At 40.9% G+C, this 23,956-nt stretch overlaps 1 protein-coding gene across 6 annotated transcripts in view; it reads right to left on the reverse strand.

The window, feature by feature from the left end:
* The window catches only part of AKAP10 (A-kinase anchoring protein 10), an 84,741-nt gene that overhangs the window by 38,655 nt on the left and 22,130 nt on the right, over positions 1-23,956 (reverse strand). For all 6 annotated transcript variants that reach the window (XR_010124665.1, XM_054458476.2, XM_054458477.2 and 3 more), the window contains exons 5-9: positions 14,671-14,769; positions 7,581-7,665; positions 6,642-6,765; positions 5,470-5,606; positions 2,057-2,201 (exon numbers count right to left, since the gene is read on the reverse strand). Coding sequence is in view for 5 of the 6 variants with exons in the window: in XM_054458476.2 (XP_054314451.1) it covers positions 2,057-2,201; positions 5,470-5,606; positions 6,642-6,765; positions 7,581-7,665; positions 14,671-14,769 (590 nt within the window). In the remaining variant the exon portion in view is untranslated. The remainder of the gene's footprint in view (positions 1-2,056; positions 2,202-5,469; positions 5,607-6,641; positions 6,766-7,580; positions 7,666-14,670; positions 14,770-23,956) is intronic.

Below are 23,956 nucleotides of genomic sequence, written 5' to 3' on the forward strand. Positions count from 1 at the left end.
CACTGCGCCCAGCCAACGCTTTATTATTAATAAGCTATTAGTAATATCTAGTGATCATAACACCCAAAGCTAGCGTTCCAATCCTGTTGACAGTTACTGGTGATATATTTGGATCATTTCTAAGCTAACGTTGTGGCATAATGCCTTCTTTAATTTTTGGAGACAGGGTCTTGCTCTGTCACCAAGGCTGGAGTGCAGGGGCATGAACACGGCTCACTGCAGCCTTTAGTTCCCAGGCTCATGCAATCCTCCAGCTTCAGCCTCCTGAGTAGCTGGAACCATAGGTGCATGCCACTACGCCCAGCTAATTTTTGATACTGCTTTCTAATTATTTAAAAATATGTAATAATAACAGTAATAAAAGTAGTTAACATTTTTTGATGCTTACCATGTGTCAGGTACTATGTTAATATGTATTTTATATATATTACCTTACTTTAATCATCAAAGTAACTTTGAGGTAAACATGCATATTATCGTCACTTTACAGATAAGGAAAATGGCATTAGAGAATTTCAGTTACTGCCCAGGCATGGTGGCTCATGCCTGTAATCCCAGCACTTTCAGAGGCCAAAGCAAGCAGATCACTTAAGGTCAGGAGTTCGAGAACAGCCTGGCCAACATGGTGAAACCCTGTCTCTACTAAAATACAAAAATTAGCCAGGTATGGTGGTGCCTGCCTGTAATCCCAGCTACTTGGGAGGATGAGGCAGGATAATTGGTTGAACCTGGGAGGCAGAAGTTGCAGTGTGCCAAGACTGTGCAACTGCACTCCAGCCTGGTCAATGGAGTGAGACTCTGTCTCAATCAATCAATCAATCAATCAATAGAATTTCCGTTAGGCTGCTTGCCATTGTGCTAACATCACAGAGTGTACTTATATAAACCTAGATGGTATGGCCTACTACACCCCTTGGCTATATGGTACAACCTATTGCTTTTGGGCTACAAACCTGTATCACATGTTACTATAATGAATATCATAGGCTACTGTTGCAATGGTAAGAATTTATGTATTTAAACACAAATACAGAAAAGGCACAGTAAAAATACAGTATAAAAGATAAAAAATGGTACATCTGTATAGGGCACTTACCATGAATGGAGCTTGCAAGACTGGAAGTTGCTCTGGGTGAGTCAGCGAGTGAGTGATAAGTGAATGTAAAGGCCTAGCACATTACTGTACACTACTCTAGACTTACACTGTACACTTAGGCTACACTAAATTTAAATTTTTTTCTTTAATAATAAATTAGCTTACTGTAACTTTTTAACTGTTTTACTTTTTTTAGCTTTTTGACTATTGTCATAACAGCTTAAAACACAAACATATACAGCTGTACAAAAGTATTTTCATTATATCCTTATTTTATAAGCTTTTTTCTATTTTTATTTTATTTTTTTCTTTTTAAATTTGTTTGTTAAAAACTAAGACAAACACCCACATTAGCCTAAGCCTACACAGTGTCAGGATCATCAATATCACTTTCCTTCACCTCCACATCTTGTCCCACTGGTAGGTCTTCAGGGGCAGTAACACGCATGGAGCCGTCATCTCCTTTGATAACAATGCCTCCTTCTGGAAACCTCCTGAAGGACCTGTCTGAAGCTGTTTTACAGTTAACTGTTTTTTTAGTAAGTAGAAGGAGCACTCTAAAATAATGATTAAAAGTATAGTACAGTAAATATGAGGCAACAGAGATTTTTCAGCTCCATTATAATTTTTTTGTTTTGTTCTTGTTTATTCTTTTATCTTTTTAGTTTTTTTTTTTACTTATTAAAATTTATTTTTTCTAACTTTTGTTATTATTGCACTGCCAGCTTTGATCCATTATAATCGTACAGGACCATCATACACGCAGTCCATTGTTGACTAAAATATTATGTGGCACATGACTGTACATACCAGGCCACACTCAAGGCCTCTGCTCTTAATCACTGTGCTGGACTGCTTCAACTTCCACTGTGCTATTCTGCTTGGTTTTCCCACCTTATATTTTATGAGTTCTACCAATAAAACTTCTTGTAGTTTAATACGTTTGAAGTTCTGGGTTACCTTCTCCATAGTTGTCCAGGCCTGACGTAATGGAGTTGTGAAACAGTTGGGGAGTGGCCCACCTTCCCTGCAGATATTGGATTCAATTTCTAATCGTACGACATCATCAAATCCAAGAGGATGTGTGGCTTGGAGGGAGAAGTACCTATGGTAAAAAGATATCCAAAGTAAAATCAAATTCCATAGCAAGTATAAGCAACTTTTGGCACCTTCTCCAGAGAATCTTATACAAGGCTACTTGATTGAGCCTGCAGGCCTAGAACTATAGAGCTATGTGATGACAGTGCTGATGTTACCTTTCTTTGTTCCCACTTCCCCAGAGATAGTTGGGTCAACTTGCTACCTTTCTATCTGCCTGCCAACCATCCTTAGTTCTTGACGGTGAACTCTACTGTTGTTTAAAAGCTGTAAGGATCAGACTACAACTAAGGCAAAGAAACTAACAATCACATATTTATGGGTACCTATTCTATGTTGAGGACTTGATAGACAGAAATGAATTTATAGGAAAGGAAGACATGGTCATTTCCCCTAAAAAGCGAGCTGGGAACTTGTATGCACAGACTAAAATAAGAACACATAACTATGAGGCATCAGGAGTAAACATATACAAATTCAAAACAAAACAGCACTGCGGGTGAGCTAGATGCATATGATCTATTTGGATAGAACAGGACTTACTGATGACTTGGTGTGGAAAGGGAGTAACTAATATTGATAACACAAAGATTTCTACCTTGATGGGGTATAATGCAGGTAATGTTTTGGTAAGCTGATTATGAAATGAATACCAAAAAAAGCATTAAATGCGAGAAAAAAAAAAAAAGGCTCTCTTCCAAGCACTCTAATGGCTTCTATGTCCTGACAGAAATACAAAGGTTGATAATGCATGATTATGATGATGCATATATATGATACAAAAACAAGTAGGCTGGGCACAGTGGCTCATGCCTATAATCCCAGCACTTTGGGAGGCCGAGGTGGGTAGATCATTTGAGGTCAGGAGTTCAAGACCGGCCTGGCCAACATGGTGAAACCCTGTCTCTACTAAAAATACAAAAATTAGCTGGGCGTGGTGGCCCACACCTGTAATCCCAGCTACTCAGGAGGCTGAGGCAGGAGAACCGCTTGAACCCAGGAGGTGGAGGTTGTAGTGAGGTGAGATCGCGTCACTGCACTCTAGCCTGGGTGACAGAGCAAGACTCCACCTTAAAAAATAAAAAAGAAGAAAAAAAAGAAAACTCTCCTTTTAAATCAGCATTTTTGTAACAAATGTGAATCTCCTATGTTGTATTGAGTAAGTTGGTCAATACTCCTCCACGACTTGAATGTTCAGGCACTTTAGACCAAATTTCTAAATGTAAACTCTTCCTATCTCAACATCTATATAACAATGTTTCTTATATAATACCTTCTACAAACATATTGTACCAGAATAAACACTGGACAGAACATTAAGAACTGCATTCCAGTCCAAATTCTGCCACTAACTTGTTCTGTGACTTTGAGAAAATCATTACCTCTCTGGGCCTTATTCTCCTTACTTGCAAAATAGGAAAATCAGACTACATCCCTAAACTGGCTATTTATCAGAATTACCTGGTACGTCTTCTAAAAATAAAGATTCCTGGTCACACCTCAAACCTGCAGAATCAGAATTTCTGAGACGGGGGGACTGGAAACTTTTTTTTTTTTTTTTTTTGAGATGCAGTCCTCTGCCTCCTGGGTTCAAGCAATTCTCTTGCCTCAGCCTCCCTAGTAGCTGGAATTATAGGCACCCGTCAAAATGCCCAGCTAATTTTTGTAGTTTTTAGTAGAGACAAGGTTTCACTATGTTGGCCAGGCAGGTCTCGAACTCCTGACCTCAAGTGATCTGCCTGCCTTGGCCTCCCAAAGTTCTGGGATTACAGGCGTGAGCCACCGGTACCCAGACTGAAAACCTATTTTTTTTTTTTTCTGAGACAGAGTCTCCCTCTGTCAGCCAGGCTGGAGTGCAGTGGCATGATCTCCGCTCACTGCAACCTCCGCCTCCTGGGCTCGAGCAATTCTCCTTCCTCAGTCTCCTGAGCAGCTGGGATTACAGGTGTTTGCCACCATGCCTGGCTAATTCTTGTATTTTTAGTAGAGACGGGGTTTTACCATGTTGGCCAGGCTGGTCTTGAACGCCTGACCTCAGGTAATCTGCCTGCCTTGGCCTCCCAAAGTGCTGGGATTATAGGCGTGAGCCACCGCAACCGGCCTGAAAACCTATTTTTAATAATAAGCTCTCAGGTGATTCCTATGCAGACAGCCCAGCAAGAGCCTGCAGATTAATGTTCAGGAACCATTGGCCTAAATATTATTGGTGTCTTCAAACTCTAACATCTGTGGACTTTTCTCTATCCCCAAGTTACCCCTTTAGCATTTGCTTAAGGATACAAATAACAAATTACCTTTGTTTTTTTTTTTTTGGAGACAGGGTCTCACTCTGCTGCCCTGCTCAGGGTGGAGTACAGTGGATCACAGCTCACTGCAGCCTCGACCTCCCAAGGCTCAGGTGATCCTTCTGCCTCAGGCCCCTAAGTAGCTAGGACAACAGGCGCATGCCACCACGCTCAGCTAATTTTTGTATTTTTAGTAAAGGCGGGTTTTGCCATGTTGCCCAGGCTGGTCTCAAATTCCTGGGCTCAAGTGATTCACCTGCCTCTGCCTCTCAAAGTGTTGCGATTACAGGAGTGAGCCACCGTGCCTGACCACAAATTACTTTTTTTTACAGAGTAAGAAAAGTTAAATGAAAAGAATACCATACGTTACAGAGCTGGGCACAAGCTCATCATCTGCCTGACCAGATATTTTCAATTTTGTTTACTGTATGATGTTTCCATCCTCTCATTTGCAGTGAAAACTAATAAAAAACTAATTCATTTAACAACGTGGCTGAGCAGATTTATACAGAAAGTATAATATACCCATAAATAGGCATTCAAGGTCCCTTACAATCTATTCCAATTAGTACCAGCATCCTCATATTTATTCCCCACCCCTTTGATTATCTAAACTCAGGTTTCTTGAAAGTGCCACATTCCCCTATGTTTCCATGGCTTTTGTGCCAATGCCTTTGCCTAGAATGTTGTTTCCTGCCTTCTCTGGGTAGCAAAATTCCTTTCTTTCTTTAGGATCCAAACAAAATCTCTCTTCCGGGAAACACTCCTTGAACACCACCACTGCCATCCTGTTTACCCCACACACACCTCCCCATTCCCAGCAGAAACTTTTGTTCTCAAAGCTTTACAAACAGCATTAAAAAAGTAGCTTTTATGCTGCCTCCTGTGAGCTCCTTGACAACAGAGACTGAGTTTATTCATCTTTATTTCCACAAAACATATCAAATGCTCAATAAGTATCTGCTAAATGCATCTATCAATATAACTCACTTGTCATATAAAATCATGGCATCATTCTGTGCCTCCTGTCCATCATATTGGCCCTTTTTGGCAGCAAGCTGAGACTGGAAGTTATCTGCTGCCAACCAGAACTGTAAGATATTCACTGCATCCTCTTTTTCCATGTACTAGGAAGAAAAAATACACAAGGGAAAATAAGACTACAAACAGATTTCTCTCACCACCTCTAATCTATAAGCTCAAATATTAAAATACAGGTCATAAGCAAAAAACAAAAAGATCTACTTCTTCAGTTAACACCTGTCAGCAAGTTACAGTCATTTGAGATTGAAAAGTTTTAAAGTATTCTTTTAGAGGAAAAAAAAAAGTTAACAAGAAACAAACACTACACAGCTGGATGCAAACTTTTAGTGAACCAGAGTAAAAATTATACTAAACTGGATTTGTGGTTCCTCGCCAGCAAACATATAAAGAGTAAACTAACCAAACCAAATATTTTATATCTGATCATTTCCACCATTCCATGAGGACATATTAACCTAAACAAATTGTTGATTTAAACTTATGGCAAAGAAAGGGAGTGAGAAAACAAATCAACTGAGTACCTGTATTCTTGTAAAGAGGCAGAATCAAGTGTCTAAATTACTGCTTTGTGAGACTGGGAATCCTCTTTCTACTTAATAGTCATTTGCTTTCCAACAAAATAATTTCACTTGTTGAAGCCTAACAAACAGCATTATACTAAACTGTATGCCTCAAAAAGATTAATATACTCATTGTCTGTTGCAAATGCTTCTTCACTGGGCAATCTTATCAAGTGACTAAAGTAAAAATGATGAGCGTAAGAAAAAATTTACTACTTTTTTTCTCTTCTGAAGTCTGGTCTGCAATTTATGCACTGGAAGCAAGTTTCAAATTCGGTGGTTTTAAAATAGCTCCAAATAATTAAAAACATGCACTCTCTTACATGCAGTAGTTTAATTAGGTTTTTCAAAATTAGAGTTACTTAATACATTGAATTTTCATGTTCTCTCTAATATATTATTAAATTACTCTTGCCATCAGGAACAACTTGAAACAATGATACATCTTTTTGGAAATGACTTGGCTCTTCTGTGTTATTTCCTATAGACAGGGCCCCAGCATTGATAGTTAGAGGCTGGAATGCTCGAATAGAGTGTGAAAAGAAATGCAGACTTTACCTCAGAGAAATAAAACAGGGCTGACTCACAGAAGAGAATGTCAGCCAGGTAAACAGTTCCACTGGTCAGCACTTCAATCTGGTATTTACAGAAATGGTGACTTCGCAGAAACTCACTAAAGTGCCTGCACATGGACAAAAGGGAAAATTTGAGGGAACGACCAAGGAAAGAGTTTAAGTGGGAAAAATATACTCTTTCCATACTGTCCCTATTGTACCTTAAAGGCCTAGGTCAACACTACCTTACTCCCCATGGTGTCATTCCTGATTTCTTTACCAGTATGTAATCTCTCCCACCTTTTTATGACTTTGTAGTTCTCCCCTGACATTTAACACATGCCACTTCATATTACAGTAACCAAACAACATGCCCTATGTCTTTTATTAGGCTGTAACTTCCTTCAAGACTGGCACTATGCCTAACCACGTCTTACACAGAGCACTCTTTTGATAAATGTTAAGTGAAAGAATGAATAGATTTTTTTTAAGGGCACATAGCAGTAATAAATCTAAAAAACCTCTGGAGCCATTGCAACAAATCTATGTGTATTTAGTTATACAGCATCCATTTAGCTTAAAGCCTAACTAACAAATTAGGAGAGCCATCTGAAGACATGCATTATTTAAATAAATAAACCAATTCTAATGGTCATAATCACTACAGCCTCAATCACTCCCCAAATGATTTCAGAACTAAAAACAAATTATTTTAACTTAGGAAATACTAACATTGAAAATGAAAATGAAAATTTTAAGAGTTCACATAATTTATATTTAAAAGAAACTATTAACCAAGATAGAGTATGCTTTATATGATCTTGTAAATATCCAAAATATTTAAATCCTCAAAAATACTTTGTTTTTAGCTGAGTGAAGCCCATTCCTAACAATGAACCCAAATTCCCTAGGATGCACAATGTGAAAATATGAACGAACTTACTCTTGCTCCATTGCACTAAAGACTACGGACTGTGCCAAAACGAAACAGTTGGGATCCACCTGTCCATCTTCTCCACAAATCCTTGCTGCAAAAGAAGTTGTAAATTATTAAATTGCCACTAAATTCAAACTATCTATACACACTTGTGAATCAACTTGGGAGTTAACAGCATAGGCATATAAATTAAGACGTTTTAAACAGAACTAAAAGAAAATACAGGTAACACTTGATCTTAAAGTAGAAAGTCTTTTGAAGTACATACGCAAAAGCAGAAATCAAAAGATTTAACAACATAAAATTTAATTCCTATACACAGAAACCCTCCAAAAACAAAATACAAAGGCAAACAAACAGAAAAAAGATTTGCAGCATGCATGACAGTTAAAAGATTACTATCATTAAAATACCAAGAGCTCTTATAAACTACTAAGAAATGTCCCAAAAGAAAAATGAGCAAAGGACATGACAATCCACAAAGGAACAAACATAAAATGACCAACGTGAAAAGACATACATACTCACTAGTAATCAAATAGATTAGAATAAGGAGGCACTACACCTTTTATCTAGTAAACTGGTACAACATTGTTTTTAATAAATATGCATACTTGAGCAACGGCACAGGAAAACTGACACTAGTGTTAGTGGGGATACAAACACCTTTTTCTGAAGGCAATTTGGCAGCTTCTAGCATAGCTTTAAAAATGAACATACCCTTTCAATGAGCAATTCTATTTCTGGGATTGTAACTTAAAAAATTATGGATTTGTGAAGTTATCTGTAAAAAAGTTTATTAAAATGTCATTGGTAGAAATTTTAAAACATGAAATGTGCTAAAATAAGGAACTGCTTAAATAAACTGCAGCGAAACAATTAGCTGTTTAGCTAGCTGTTAAACATGGCTGGAAAAACCATATAACATGATACCTAGTCTCACTTTGTGTTCATGACTTTAGTGGGACCTTCATGAAACCCAGGGATCATACTAGTGTCCTGGTCTGTTTACATTCACTTTCCTAGACAATACAAATCTGTGATACTGTGAAATATGTTATTTAGTCTTTGCCCAGTTTTTTTTTTTCCTTTTTCTTCTGAGACAAGGTCTCACTCTGTCACCCAAGCTGGAGTCAAGTGACAAGATCATGGCTCACTGCTGCCTTCAACACCAGGGCTCAGTGATCCTCAGCCTTCTGAGTAGCTGGGACTACAGACAAGAGCTACCACACCTGGCCAATTTTTAAATTTTTTGTAAGGGGGTCTCAACTATGCTGACCAGGCTGGTTTTGATCTCATGGCCTGAAAGGACCCTTCTGCCTCAGCCTCCCAAAGTGCTGGGATTACAGGCCTGGCCCATTGCAACTGGCCTTTAGCCAGTTTCTTAGCATACCGTGCCTAAAATTCATGGAATCTCTGGATTCTTTTGAATGCTAATGAGATGACTTGTGGCTGTGGCCTCTAAAGAGCTTTAGGATGAGGTTTAATCACCAGAAAGACCAAGGCAGAATTACAGGTTTGGGACTTTCAGCCCTACCCACCAACCTCCCGGGAGGAGGGGGCTGAAGGTTGAGCTGATCACCAATAGCCAATGATCAATCATGCCTATATAATGAAGTCTCCACAAAAAACCCAAAAGGATAGAATGGGGATGGGGGCTTCTGAATAGCTAAATCTGTACAGGTTCTTGGAGGGTGGCATGACCTGGAGAGGGCATGGAAGCTATGTGCCCCCTCTCCCATACCTTGCCCATGCATCTCTTCCATCTGCCTGTTCAATCTGTATCCTTTGTAATATCTTTTATAATAAATGGGTAAATATAAGTAAAGCATTTCCCTGAGTTCTGAGAGCTGCTCTAGCAAATTTATTGAACCCAAGGAGGGGACTGTGGGAACTCCAATTTATAGAAGGTCAGTCAGGAGCACAGGCCACAACTTGTACTTGAGACTGGCATCTGAAGTGGAGGCAGTCTTGTGGGACAGAGTCCTCAATCTGTGGGATCTGATGCTATCTCCAGGTAAACAGTGTGAGAACTGAACTGACTTAGAGGACACCCAGTTGGTGTTCACTGGAGAATCATCTGCAGAATTGGTAGCTGACAGGGAAAAAACTCCACACAACTAGGGTCATGGAAGGGTTCTGTTTTGTGAGAGTTCAGAAGGAGAAACTGAGTTGTTTTTGTTTTTTTTCTACAGTACATCTCCTTTCTATTCTCACTTCTTCTACTAACACCTCTTCTATTCTCTTTGCTGAGGACTTTGCTTCCTGCTTCAGTGAGAATATAGAAGCAATCAGAAAATTATTTCCATCATCTCTCACATCTTCCAACTCACCTGCATCTCTACCCATGTACTGCATTCTTTCCTATGACTCTAGATAAATTGTCCTTGCTCCCATCTAAGCAATCTTCTAGTGAGCACTGGAATTCATCCCTTTTGCCTCCAGACTTCTTTCCTGTAACAACTGTCCCCTCTCCTACATCAACTTCTCCTTCACTACTGCCTCATTCCTATCAGCTGTGTGGACTGCATGTTATATATATATACCTGTTTGTATGCTGTAACACATCTTATATGCTTATAATACATCTCACCTTAAAAACAAAATTAAAAACCATTGTTCCCCCCCTTTTTTTTTTGAGACAGTGTCTGGCTCTGTCACCCAGGCTGGAGTGCAGTGGCATGATCTTGGCTCACTGCAGCCGTGACCTCCTGGGGCTCAAGCGATCCTGCCACCTCAGCCTCCCTAATAGCTGAGACTACAGGTGTGCACCACCATGCCTGAAGAATTTTTGTAGTATTATTATTTTTTTGGTAGAGATGGGGTTTTACTATGTTGCCCAGGCTAGTCTCAAACTCCTGGGCTCAAGTGATCCACCTGCCTGGCCTGCCAAAGTGCTGAGATTACAGGTGTGCACCACTGCCCCCAGGCTACCTTGATTAACATCGCCTTCCAGCTCATCTTTAGAGCAACATGCCTCATAAGAGTTGTCAATACTCGCTGGTTCCACTCCTCCTATTCTCTCTTAAGACTCCTCCAATTAAGTTTTGTCTAAAATGGCCCACTGTAACTAAGATAACCAGTGTACAATAGGTTGTCAAATCCATTCAATTCCTAGTATTCGTCTTTCTTACCTCAGCTTCATTTCCTCCCAAAAACATTTTTCTTACTTGGCTTTCTGAAGAAAACTACTTCTTGATATACCATTGTCATAAGAGGGCCTAAGTGTACTTTGCTAGTTCTTCCTCATCTGCCAGAATGTTGGGGCATGCCCCAGGACTCAGTTCTTACACCTCATCTTCCCTCATTACACTCACTCCTATGGTAATGTTATCCAGTCTTGTGGCTCTAAATCCATCTATATGCTAATGACTTCCAAACACGTGTCTCCAACCCGGACCTCTGCCATAAAATCCTAATGTAGGTGTCCAATTACCTACTTGACATTCACCATTTGGATGTCTAAAGCCAAACTCCTGATTTTCCTCATAAGCCATTACTCCCACAGTCTTTCTCATCTTATAAATGACAATCCTACAATTCCAGGTATTCAGTTTTTTAAAAAATGGAGTCATGCAGGCGGGTGGGGTGGCTCACGCCTGTAACCTCAGCACTTTGGGAGGCCAAGGTGGGTAGATCATGAGGTCAGGAGATGGAGACCATCCTGGCCAACACGGTGAAACCCCGTTTCTACTAAAATAAAAAAATAAATAAATAAATAAATAAATTAGCCAGGCGTGGTGGCAAGCACCTGTAGTCCCAGCTACTTGCGAGGCTGAGGCAGGGGAATCGCTTGAACCCGGGAGGCGGAGGTTGCCATGAGCCAAGATCATGCCACTGCACTCCAGCCTGGCAACAGAGTGAGACTCCGTCTCAAAAACAAACAAACAAAAAATGCAGTCATGCTTTATTCCTTTTTTCCCCTCTCATACCACTCACTTCCAAACCATCAGCAAATTCTGTCAGCTGTACCTTCAAAGTTTTTAAAAATTCTACCACTTTAAACATTTGTGGAAGATGAAGGAGGTAGTGGAAGTATAGATTCTGGATCACTCTAAATCCTCACATAAAAACAGTAATGAGATAGCAACACCAAAAATCCAAGGATTACATTTAAAACAAGACTATGCAAAGTGGATACACAGTAAGAGCTAAAGTGAAGGCTCCTTTGAACAAAACTCACTTGAAGGACAGCTATATTAAAATAGTCCAACTGCAAGAGGAGACAAGTAATTTGGACAGGATTAAGAATGGGGCTCAAGGAGGAAAAATGACTTGCCTAAAGCCACCCAGGTAATTAACACCCTAAAATATATAATGATAGACACTGGGATAGAGGTTTTCTCAAATTCCCTGATCATAAAATGTTATCAACTTGATCCTTCAGAAGACTTTTCCTTCATGGGATTACATCATCATTAATTTGATTAAGCTTAAGTAAAAGAAAGAGAGTTGCAGTGTGGTTTCATTTTAAGTGTTTTATTTGACTTGAAACTCCTTCCTTTTCATCCTCACGCCAGTCAGGCTATTAATTGGTACAGACTCCCCTCCAAAAAAAATCACTAGCCAACCAATTCTTCAAACAGGCAAACTCTAATCAGTCAGAACATCCCTGTTATATTACTAGGAAAAGCTGGGCTAGGGACGATGATAGTAGCAAATTCCCACATAAAAATAGAGCAACAACACAGAAAACCTCAAATCTCATGACAACATCTGTCAGCAAAACTCAGTGAAACAGTACCCCTTAAATACAGCAGATAGGGATAAGCCACCAACAGCCACCAGGCCTATGTTATAGCTGTTATAGATATCTGTCTGGGACAAAGAAAAGGAAAATGGAGCCAACATGAGATGGACCCCAGAATAGCTAACTGGAAGGTACAGTGGGCCAATTTAAGAAACACAGCTGAGACTAACAGGGGTCTTGCTGTCTCCAGCAGTGAGTGCAAAGTACCCACACTAAGGATTAAAGAAGCCCAACATTGGGACAGATCTGCTAAAAGTGCAAGAACATGTCTTATTTCATAAATCACAAATACTAACTTTTTTGAAGAATAAAAATACATAATATTAGGACTTATGAGAATGTAATATTTATTGAATGAATAAATAAACCTCTTTTATCTGTGAATATACGTTCACCTAAGGCCTTCCTGATAAAACACAGTAAAAGCTTTCAAACTATTTTGCTATAACCTATAAGAAACATATTTGTTGAATCAGCATACACATACATCCATGTATATATAATGAAAACATTTTTCTGAAATGTTTGTCCTTACTACTCTGAGACACTTTGATTTTTTTACTCTAGTGTATATATATATATATACACTATATATATACTATATATACACTATATATATACTATATATACACTATATATATACACTATATATACACCATATATATACACTATATATACACCATATATATACACTATATACACTAATATATATATACTAATATATATATACACTAATATATATACTAATATATATATACTATATATATACTATATACTATATATACTATATACTATATAGTGTATACAGTATATATACTATATATACTATATAGTGTATACAGTATATATACTATATATATCTATATATAGTGTGTATATATACTATATAGTATAGATATAGTGTATATATAGTGTATATACTATATAGTGTATATACTATATAGTATATATATACACTATATCTATACTATATATATAGTATATATATACACTATATCTATACTATATATATAGTATATATATAGTATATATAGTATAGTGTATATACTATATAGTATATATATAGACTATATCTATACTATATATATAGTATATATATAGTATATATAGTATAGTGTATATACTATATAGTGTATATACAGTGTATATACTATATAGTGTATATATACACACTATATATATTATATATGCTTATATACTAATATATATATTATATATTTTTTATATATATATTTTTGGCAGGGGGTGAGGGCATAAGAGAAGGCTGGTCCCAACCTACAGTATGAAAAACACTGCCACAGCACAGCAGTTAAGGTATGTGAGGGTCTGGTTTCAAATCCTGACTCTGCCATGTCTGAGCTGTTACCTTGGACAAAGCACTTAACTTCTCTGTGCTTCAGTTTCTTCATCTATAAAATAACTGTATTTATCCCACAAAGTTCTTTAGAAGTTAAAATGAGTCTATCCATAAAAAGTGCTTGGAATATTGTCTGGGACACAGTGAGTGTTCAATAAATGTGTACTATTTATTGATCTTGCTGTCATTGTTATTCAGGTCAAAGCCTAAGAATTTGGGTCCAACATATAAGAAAAAAATTTTTTTTTTTTAAGGTTAGCAAATTGTCTTTATTCAGAAGAATAAAGTTACGTGAAACTGGGACTGGACATGAGGCTGCCCTCCTCCTTGCACCTCCAGCTGTGCCAAATGACACAGAAATGACACTGTGTGTGGCACAATCAACTGGCAAAAAATGGCAAGTCACAGGCCATGTGATCGCTCTGGCTAATGCAGGTAGACATCCAGGGTGCCCCAGGGAGGTCACGCCCACTGAACAGTGGGATGAAGCCCTGAGACAGAGAGGCCACCACTGAGACACCTGTCTGGCCATCCAGTTGCCCACTGGTCGTGAGACTCTTGGGCTGCAGCCCTGATGCCTAGAGACTTTGGTACTGGCTTTTAGCCTCACTGGACTTCCAACCCCGGAAGTTTCTGTCCCACCCACTTCGTGTACGGGCACGGGGCTGCCGGCCAGTCTGTCGGGTGGTCTGTGCCGGTTAGCGTAGCCACCCGCCGGCCCAGCTGCTCAGCAGCGGCCAAGCCTGAGCACCCGCTACACTGCAGCCCACCTGGCCCAGGAAAAGACCCTGGCGCCAAATGCAGCCGAGAAACTTTTAAAGTGAGCTATAATTTGATATAAAAAATACTTAGAAAACAAATTAGGAAGGGAACTGCTAAATTCCATGTTAAGAAAAAATTATCTTAGTCAATAACCAAAATTGTCAGTTCTGTGCATTTTTTGTTGTCTTTTTTTTTTTTTTTTTGCCATAGTTTCAAGCACTGCTTACCTATGATGTCATTTCTCATTGCTTCTGTAATTGGTATTGGTTTAGCAGCATCTGGAGATATATATTTGGTAAAAGTATTCACTGCATCTTGTTCTATACCTGCAAGGGAAGAAGAGAACTTCAAAAATCAAAAAGCGATTTGGACTCCAGTAATGAATTACATTCATGAATAGCAGGGCTTAGATCACTGTGAGTTCCTATTGCAAAATAAGCTTCCATCACAAAGGTGCTTTTTCATTGTTTGGTTTGTAGAAGAGGAGAGTTACATAGGGGTGGTCAAAGCTATGGAAAATGCACATGATGAAAAAACTATGCATGAATTTCAAAGTACTTTTACACCAAAATAAACTCATATTAACCTGTTATAATGTATCTGAACAGGATCTACTCTGAGGCACTAAGAAGGAGAAAACATCAGTTTGAAGACAGCCCCTACTGGAGCAACATGAATTCTGCTAAAATGGAAGAATAAACATTAAATTTATGGTGAAGCTTGGGTGGATGAAAGATAAAATTATTGATGCTTTACCAAAAGTTTACGGGGACAATGCCTCAAAGGACAGAGTGAGACTCCGTCTCAAAAAAAAAAAAAAATCAAGTATTAATAATTATGACAGAAACTACCAAAGGTGAGTGTTAAAGTGTTATCTTCCTAATGTGCTTGCTAAAGGGAAAACAGCAAATTAATATAGAGAATATCATCCTTTGATATGATTTGAAATCCTAATAAGTATGTCAAGATGAATTAAGCACTCTTCTGTCTCTCCCATGGAATGCAACTCAAAACAATGGACAAATGCATCCAAGGACTTGGAAGCAGGTGGACTGAGAAAAGTAACCAGAACTCGCAGTACCTCCGTACTCCTGACAAGTTTGTCCAGCACCTCCTGGCCTGGACTCAAAAGCTGAAACTGCACACCAGATGCACAAAGAAGTTCCAAGACAGGCCCTCTATTTCTGGTCTGAGGAACAGGAAAGGGGGCTCTCACGGAGCAAAGAGAGTGGAGGAAATCCCCTGGGTTGTTTTGTTTTGTTCCTTTCTCTCCTTCGACTCCCAGGCAGCATCAGAGCAGCCACAGCAGCAATGACAGAAGCTCCAAGAATCCTACTTTCTGACAAGAGAAACTGCAGTCCCAAGAGGAAGAAGAGCAGTCTTGGCCACAGAGGCTGATATAGCTACAGGAAGTGTGCTGAAGTATAGGGAATCTAAAGCCCTGACTTTCTAGCCAGACAACAGGAAAGGGATAAAGGGAGGTTCTTAGAAGGCAGAACGTGTCAGGGACATCACAGAAAAGAAGGAGCCCATGAAAACGTCGAGTTGTATGTGCACTCCCGGGGCCATTCGTGAGCTGGGTGTGCATGGCCCTGCGTCTAAAAGTGTACAAAGGCTTTGGGACCTGACCATTGGCCAGGTCCCAGACTGGACACAAAAAGGCACATAAGCAGATAAGATACAAAACTGAACTGATGATGGAACCAGAGCGTACAGAATGCTGGTTAGAATTTGTGGCCTGAACCTAACTAGGTCAACTACTTGTTAAAGCAAAAACTTCAATATTTTCCACAGGATTTAAACAAGATTCAGAATTATGTAACGTTAAGTCAAACTGTCCAAGATACAATCCAAAATTAATTGTCATACAAAGAACCAGAAAATCCCATTATCTCACAAGAGAAAAGACAATCAAGAGGACACATATGCTGAGATTATAAAACAAATTTTAAGTAGCTACTAAAACCATGCTCTAAGAAATAAGGTCACTCCTGAAACAAATGATAAGAGTTTCAGGAGCAAAGTATAAGACATACACAAAAAAAGAAAATTTTAGAACTAAAAAACATAATAAACAAAATTTAAAATTCACTACAAAGACTCAATAACAGAATGGAAATAACAGGGGAAAGAACCTGTGAATTTGAAGACAGATGAATAGAAATTTTCGAAGCTGAACAACAGGAAAAAAAAATTTTAAGAAGTAAATAAAGCCTCAGGAACCTGCCAAACAATAACAAAACTAACATTTGGGTTACTAAAATCCTAGAAGGAAAAGAGAAAAAGTGCAATGTCAAAAAAATATTTAAAGACTTAGCTGGGCGCGGTGGCTCACGCCTGTAATCCCAGCACTTTGGGAGGCCAAGGAGGGCGGATCACAAGGTCAAGAAATCGAGACCATCCTGGCCAACATAGTGAAACCCCGTCTCTACTAAAAATACAAAAATTAGCTGGGCGTGGTGGCGCACACCTGTAATCCCAGCTACTCAGGAGGCTGAGGCAGGAGAAACACTTGAACCCAGGAGGCGGAGGTTGCAGTGAGCCAAGATCACGCCACTGCACTCCCGCCTGTTAACAGAAAGAGAGACTCTGTCTCAAAAAAAGAGAGAGAGAAAAAAAAACGTTATTATTAAATCTTTATTACATTTCTTTTCTCTCTCTTTTTTAACCTCATCCCTAGTTCTATTTTTATGGTGGTTAAGTTTTCTACATTCCACTTGAAGTTATAAAATATTAAATGTGAGTCCTCTCCCCTCTCCCCTCTCCTTTTTTCGGTCTCCCTCTGTTGCCGAAGCTGGACTGTACTGCTGTGATCTCGGCTCGCTGCAACCTCCCTGCCTCGGGCTCCTGTGACTCTCCTGCCTCGGCCTGCCGAGTGCCTGGGATTGCAGGCGCACGCCGCCACGCCTGAATGGTTTTTGTATTTTTGGTGGAGACGGGGTTTCGCCGTGTTGACCGGGCTGGTCTCCAGCTCCTGGCCTCGAGTGATCTGCCTGCCTCGGCCTCCCGAGGTGCTGGGATTGCAGACGGAGTCTCGCTTACTCAATGCTCAATGGTGCTCAGGCTGGAGTGCAGTGGCGTGATCTCGGCTCGCTACAACCTCCACCTACCAGCCTCCTGCCTTGGCCTCTTAAAGTGCTAAGATTACAGCCTCTGCCCCGCCGCCACCCCGTCTAGGAAGTGAGGAGCGTCTCTGCCTGGCTGCCCATCGTCTGGGATGTGAGGAGCCCCTCTGCCCGGCCGCCCCATCTGGGAAGTGAGGAGCGCCTCTGCCCGGCCGCCATCCCGTATAGGAAGTGAGGAACGTCTCTGCCCGGCCGCCCATCGTCTGGGATGTGAGGAGCGCCTCTGCCCGGCTGCCCCGTCTGGGAAGTGAGGAGCGCCTCTGCCCAGTCGCCCAACGTCTGGGAAGTGAGGAGCGCCTCTGCCCGGTCGCCCCGTCTGAGAGGTGAGGAGTGCCTCTGCCTGGCCGCCCCGTCTGGGAGGTGAGGAGCGCCTCTTCCCGGCCGCCCCCTCTGGGAGGTGAGGAGCGCCTCTGCCCGGCTGCCACCCCGTCTGGGAGGAAGTGAGGAGCACCTCTGCCTGGCTGCCCCGTCTGGGAGGTGAGGAGCGCCTCTGCCTGGCCGCCACCCCGTCTGGGAGGAAGTGAGGAGCGCCTCTGCCCGGCTGTCCCATCTGGGAAGTGAGGAGCGCCTCTGCCCGGCCGCCACCCCATATGGGAAGTGAGGAGCGCCTCTGCCTGGCCACCCCGTCTGGGAGGTGAGGAGCGCCTCTGCCCGGCCGCCCCGTCTGGGAGGTGAGGAGTGCCTCTGCCCGGCCGCCACCCAGTCTGGGAGGAAGTGAGGAGCGCCTCTGCCCGGCCGCCCCGTCTGGGAAGTGAGGAGCGCCTCTGCCCGGTCGCCCAGTCTGGGAAGTGAGGAGCGCCTCTGCCTGGCCGCCCAGTCTGGGAAGTGAGGAGCGCCTCTGCCCGGCCGCCCTGTCTGGGAGGTGAGGAGCGCCTCTGCCTGGCCGCCACCCCGTCTGGGAGGAAGTGAGGAGCGTCTCTGCCCGGGCGCCCCGTCTGGGAAGTGAGGAGCGCCTCTGCCCGGCCGCCCAGTCTGGGAAGTGAGGAGCGCCTCTGCCCGGCCGCCCTGTCTGGGAGGTGAGGAGCGCCTCTGCCTGGCCGCCCCCTCTGGGAAGTGAGGAGCGCCTCTGCCCGGCCGCCCTGTCTGGGAGGTGAGGAGCGCCTCTGCCTGGCCGCCACCCCGTCTGGGAGGAAGTGAGGAGCGTCTCTGCCCGGCCGCCCCGTCTGGGAAGTGAGGAGCGCCTCTGCCCGGCCGCCCCGTCTGGGAAGTGAGGAGCGCCTCTGCCCGGCCGCCCTGTCTGGGAGGTGAGGAGCGCCTCTGCCCGGCCGCCCTGTCCGGGGGGTGTACCCAACAGCTCCGAAGAGACAGCAACCATCGGGGGCGGGCCATGAGGACGACGGCGGTTTTGTTGAAAAGAAGAGGGGGAAGTGTGGGGAAAGGAAGGAGAGATCAGATTGTTGCTGTGTCTGTGTAGAAAGAGGTGGGCATAGGAGACTCCATTTTGTTCTGACTAGGAGAAATTCTTCTGCCTTGGGATGCTGTTGATCTATGGCCTTGCCCCCAGCCCTGTGCTCTCTGAAACATGTGCTGTGTCAACTCAGGGTTAAATGGATTAAGGGCGGTGCAAGATGTGCTTTGTTAAACAGATGCTTGAAGGCAGCATGCTCTTTAAGAGTCATCACCACTCCCTAATCTCAAGTACCCAGGGACACAAACACTGCAGAAGGCTGCAGGGACCTCTGCCTAGGAAAACCAGAGACCTTTGTTCATGTGTTTATCTCCTGACCTTCTCTCCACTATTATCCTATGACCCTGCCATATCCCCCTCTCCGAGAAACACCCAAGAATGATCAATAAATACTTCATAAATTAAAAAAAAAAAAAGAAGGAGGTTCGCAGACCAGGCAGCCAAAAAAGACCAAATTTCAGAATTAGGTCCCACCTTTCTCTCTCTCAAATAACCAGCACTTCCTGCCGGTACTGTCAGCTGCTGATCTTATTTCTGAGACAATAAAAGCAATCAGAAGAGAAAAAAAAAAAAAATGTGAGTACACCGTGAAAAGTATGTATATTGTAATTCCTAGAGAAAGCACTAAAAAGCCTACATAAAAAGATACAATCAAGAACTCAATATATAAATTCTAGAAAAAGGCAGGGCATGGTGGTTCACGCCTGTAATCCCAGCACTTTGGGAGGCCGAGGCAGGTGAATCACTTGAGGTCAAGAGTTCAAGACCAGCCTGACCAGTATGGTGAAACCCTGTCTCTACTAAAAATACAAAAAAATTAGCTGGGTGTAGTGGCACATGCCTGCAGTCCCAGCTACTTGGGAGCTGTGGCAGGAGAATCGCTCAAAAAAATAAATAAATAAGTAAAATAAATAAATTTAAGGAAAAATTCAAATAATCCAAAAGAAAGCAAAAAACGGGAAATCAAAGAGGGAGAAACAAAGAAACATATACTAAAATGGTAATCTAAATCCAAAGATATTAATATTATTATGAGTAATATAATTGAATTATATTAATACCAATAATTATATTTACACATTATAAATATTCCCAGTGCAACAGTTACATTTAATGTAAATAATTATACTAAAATTTATATTAAAATAATTAAATTTACCAACAAAAACCCTGTATTGTGAGAAAAGATTAAAAATAACATGACTCAGCCAGGTGCAGTGGCTCAGGCCTGTAATCCCAGCACTTTGGGAGGCCAAAGCAGGTGGATCACCTGAGGTCAGGAGTTCAAGACCAGCCTGGCTAACATGGTGAAAACCCGTTTCTACTAAAAATACAAAAAATTAGCCAGGCATGGTGCGCATGCCTGTAATCCCAGCTACTCAGGAGGCTGAGGCAGGAGAATCGCTGCAACCCAGGAGGTGGAGGTTGCGGTGAGCCAGGATTGCACCACTGCACTTCAGCTTGGGCAACAAGAGCAAAACTCTGTCTCAAATAAATAAATAAATAAATAAATAACACGACCCAACTATATGCTGCCTACAAGAAGCCCCCTTTAAATAGAATTATAAAGGTAGATCAAAAGTAAAAAAATGGAAAAAGATATGCCATGCAAGCACTAATCAAATGAAAGCTGCAGTGTCTATATAAATTGGACAACAGATATTTCTGATCTTAGAACAAGGAAAATTACCATAAAGAGGGAATTACATAATGATAAAACAGGCAATTCACCCAGAAGATATGATCCTAAATGTGTACACACCTAACAACAGAGCCTCCAAATACATGAAGCAAAACCAGATAGAACTGAAAGTAAAATTGGAAAAAAAAATTGTAGTTGGAAAGTTCAACACTCTTCTGAGTAATAAAGTAATATAATTGCATACAAAATATCAGCAAGAATAAAGAAAAACTGAACACCATCATTAACCAACTAAATCAACTTGACATTTATAGAAAACTGTTCAAAAACAGAACGTACATTCTTTACACTATATGTGGTATAGTCACATTTAAAACAAATTTTTAATGTTACTTTTAAAAATTAATAAATGAAATCATTCAAAATATATTCTCTGACCATAATATAATGAAATGAGAAATAAATGGTAGAAAAATAACAGGAAAAAAGTCTCCAATTGCTTGCAAACTAAATAACATATTTCTAAATAATTGCATGGGTAAAAGAATTAAGACTCAAGGGAAATTAGAACATTTCATTTGTGCTCAGTTCAAAATACCAGAATTTGTGGGGGTGTAGCTAAAGCAGTGGTTAGAAGGAAATTTACAGTATTAAATGCTTATCTTAGAAAAGAAAGGTCTCAAACCAGAAATCTAAGTTTCTACTTTAAGCAACTTGGAGAAAAAAAAAAAAGAGTAAAATAAACCCAAAGCAAGCAGAAATAATAGAAAAGACGTAATAAAGAGCAGAAAATCAATAAAATTGAAAACAAAACAACAGAAAAATCAAAACAAAAGCTAGTTCTTTGAAAAGACTAATAAATTCCTATACAATCTGACAAAGAAAAACAAGACACAATTGCCAATACCAGGAATAAAAGAGGGATACCACTACAAACCCGAAATGCTATAAAGAATTACATGCTCATAAATTTGACAATTCAATACAATTAATTACTCAAAGGCCATAAACTACAGTAAAAATTCACTCAAGAAGAAATAGATAACTTAAATAGTCCTGTATCTATTAAATAATCTGAATTCATAGTTTAAAATACTCTGAAAAAGAAAACCCTAGGCCCTTGCCAGGCACGGTGGCTCACATCTATAATCCTAACACTTTGGGAGGCCAAGGTGGGCGAATCACTTGAGGTCACAAGTTCGAGACCAGCTTGGCTAACATGGTGAAACCCTGTCTGCACTAAAAATACAAAAATTAGTCAGGCATGGTGGCACATGCTTGTAATCCCAGCTATTTGGGAGGCTGAGGCGGGAGGATAACTTGAACCTGGGAGGCAGAGGTTGCAGTAAGCCAAGATCTCACCACTGCACTCCAACCTGGGTGACAGAAGTGAGACTCTGTCTCACACACAAAAAACAAAACCCTAGGCCCAGATGGCATCACTTCCCAATTCAACCAAATATCTAAAGAAGAAATGACACCAATTCTCCACAACCTCTTCTAGAAAATGGAGATAAGAGTAAAAACAAAAACTTCCCAATTCATTTTATAAGGCCAGCATTACCCAATTTTAAGACTTACTATATAGTAATTAAGACCATGTGGTATTAACGAAGGAATAGACACACACATCATGAAACAGAAAAAGGAGTCCAAAAACAGGCCTAGACAAATATGACTAAAGTACAAAGGCAATTCAATGGAGTAAAGGTTGTCTTTTCAACAAATGGTATTAGAACAACTAGACATCCATATGTAAAAATAAACAAAAAACAAAAAACCTGGACTAACCCTCATACTTATACGACATTAACTCAAAAAAGATATATATCTAATATCTAAATGTTAACGTGTAAAACCATAATACTTTTTTTTTTTTTTTTTTTGGAGATGGAGTCTCGCTGTGTTACCCAGGCTGGAGTGCAGTGGCACGATCTCAGCTCACTGCAAGCTCTGCCTCCCGGGTTCACACCATTCTCCTGCCTCAGCCTCTCGAGTAGCTGGGACTACAGGCGCCCGCCATCTGGCCCGGCTAATTTTTTTTTTCTTGTATTTTTAGTAGAGATGGGGTTTCACCGCATTAGCCAGGATGGTCTCGATCTCCTGACCTCGTAATCTGCCCGCCTTGGCTTCTCAAAGTGCTGAGATTACAGGCATAAGCCACAGCACCTGGCCAACCACAATACTTTTAAAAGGAAACATATGAGAAAATCTTCATGACCTTTGCTTAGGCAAAGGGCTCTTAGGTATGACTCTGAAGGCACAATCCATACAAGAAAAAAATGACAAGTTGAATGTAAATTAAAAAAAAAAGTCCTGATCGGGTACAGTGGCTCACGCCTGTAATCCCAGCACTTTGGGAGGCCGAGGCGGGTGGATCACTTGAGGTCAAGAGTTTGAGACCAGCCTGGCCAACATAGTGAAACCCCGTTTCTACTAAAAATACAAAAAAATTAGCCGGGTGTGGTGCTGCGTGCCTATAATCCCAGCTACTAGGGAGGCTAAGGCAGGAGAACTGCTTGAACCCAGGAGGTGGAGGTTGCAGTGAGCCGAGATTGCCTCACTGCACTCCAGCTTGGGCGACAGAGCAAGACGCTGTCTCAAGAAAACAAAAAAAAAAAAAAAAAGAAAAAAAAAGAGAAAAAGCAAAGCTATTGAGACGGAGAAAGATCAGTGGTTGCCAAGTGTTGGGATAGAGGTGGGGTTTGACTTCAAAGGTGAAGGAACTAACTGTTCTTTACCCTTATAGTGGTGACAGTTACAGGAATCTATGTATGTGTTAAAACTGATACAAGTATACATTTTAAAAAGGTCAAACTTACTATATATAATATTTGAAGATAATTAAAAAGGGAAAAATGTAACTAATGCTCTTTTAATAACTCCACTGCTATTTCTATTTTTATTGAAAATTACCACCAAAGCAAAGACAGTTTCTAAAAACAATAAATGTATTACAATTACAGAAACATAATCCTAGCACTTTGGGAGGCCGAGGTGGGCAGACCACGAAGTCAGGAGTTCAAGACCAGCCTGGCCAACATGGCGAAACCCCGTCTCTTCTAAAAATACAAAAATCAGCCAGGCATGGTGGTGGGCACCTGTAATCCCAGCTACTCAGGGGGCTGAGGCAAGAGAATCGCTTGAACCCGGGAGGTGGAGGTTGCAGTGAACTGAGAGTATGCCACTGCACTCCAGCCTGGGTGACAGAGTGAGACTCCATCTCAAAAAAAAAAAACAATTACAGAAACAGACTTTGGACTTCCATTTCCAGAAACAGGTTAGAAACTCTTCCCAATACTGAATTCTCTCAAAATGTTTTTTAAAAAGGTGAGTTT

This window comes from Pongo pygmaeus, chromosome 19, assembly GCF_028885625.2.
Source record: "Pongo pygmaeus isolate AG05252 chromosome 19, NHGRI_mPonPyg2-v2.0_pri, whole genome shotgun sequence".
Taxonomy (NCBI): Eukaryota; Metazoa; Chordata; class Mammalia; order Primates; family Hominidae; genus Pongo; species Pongo pygmaeus.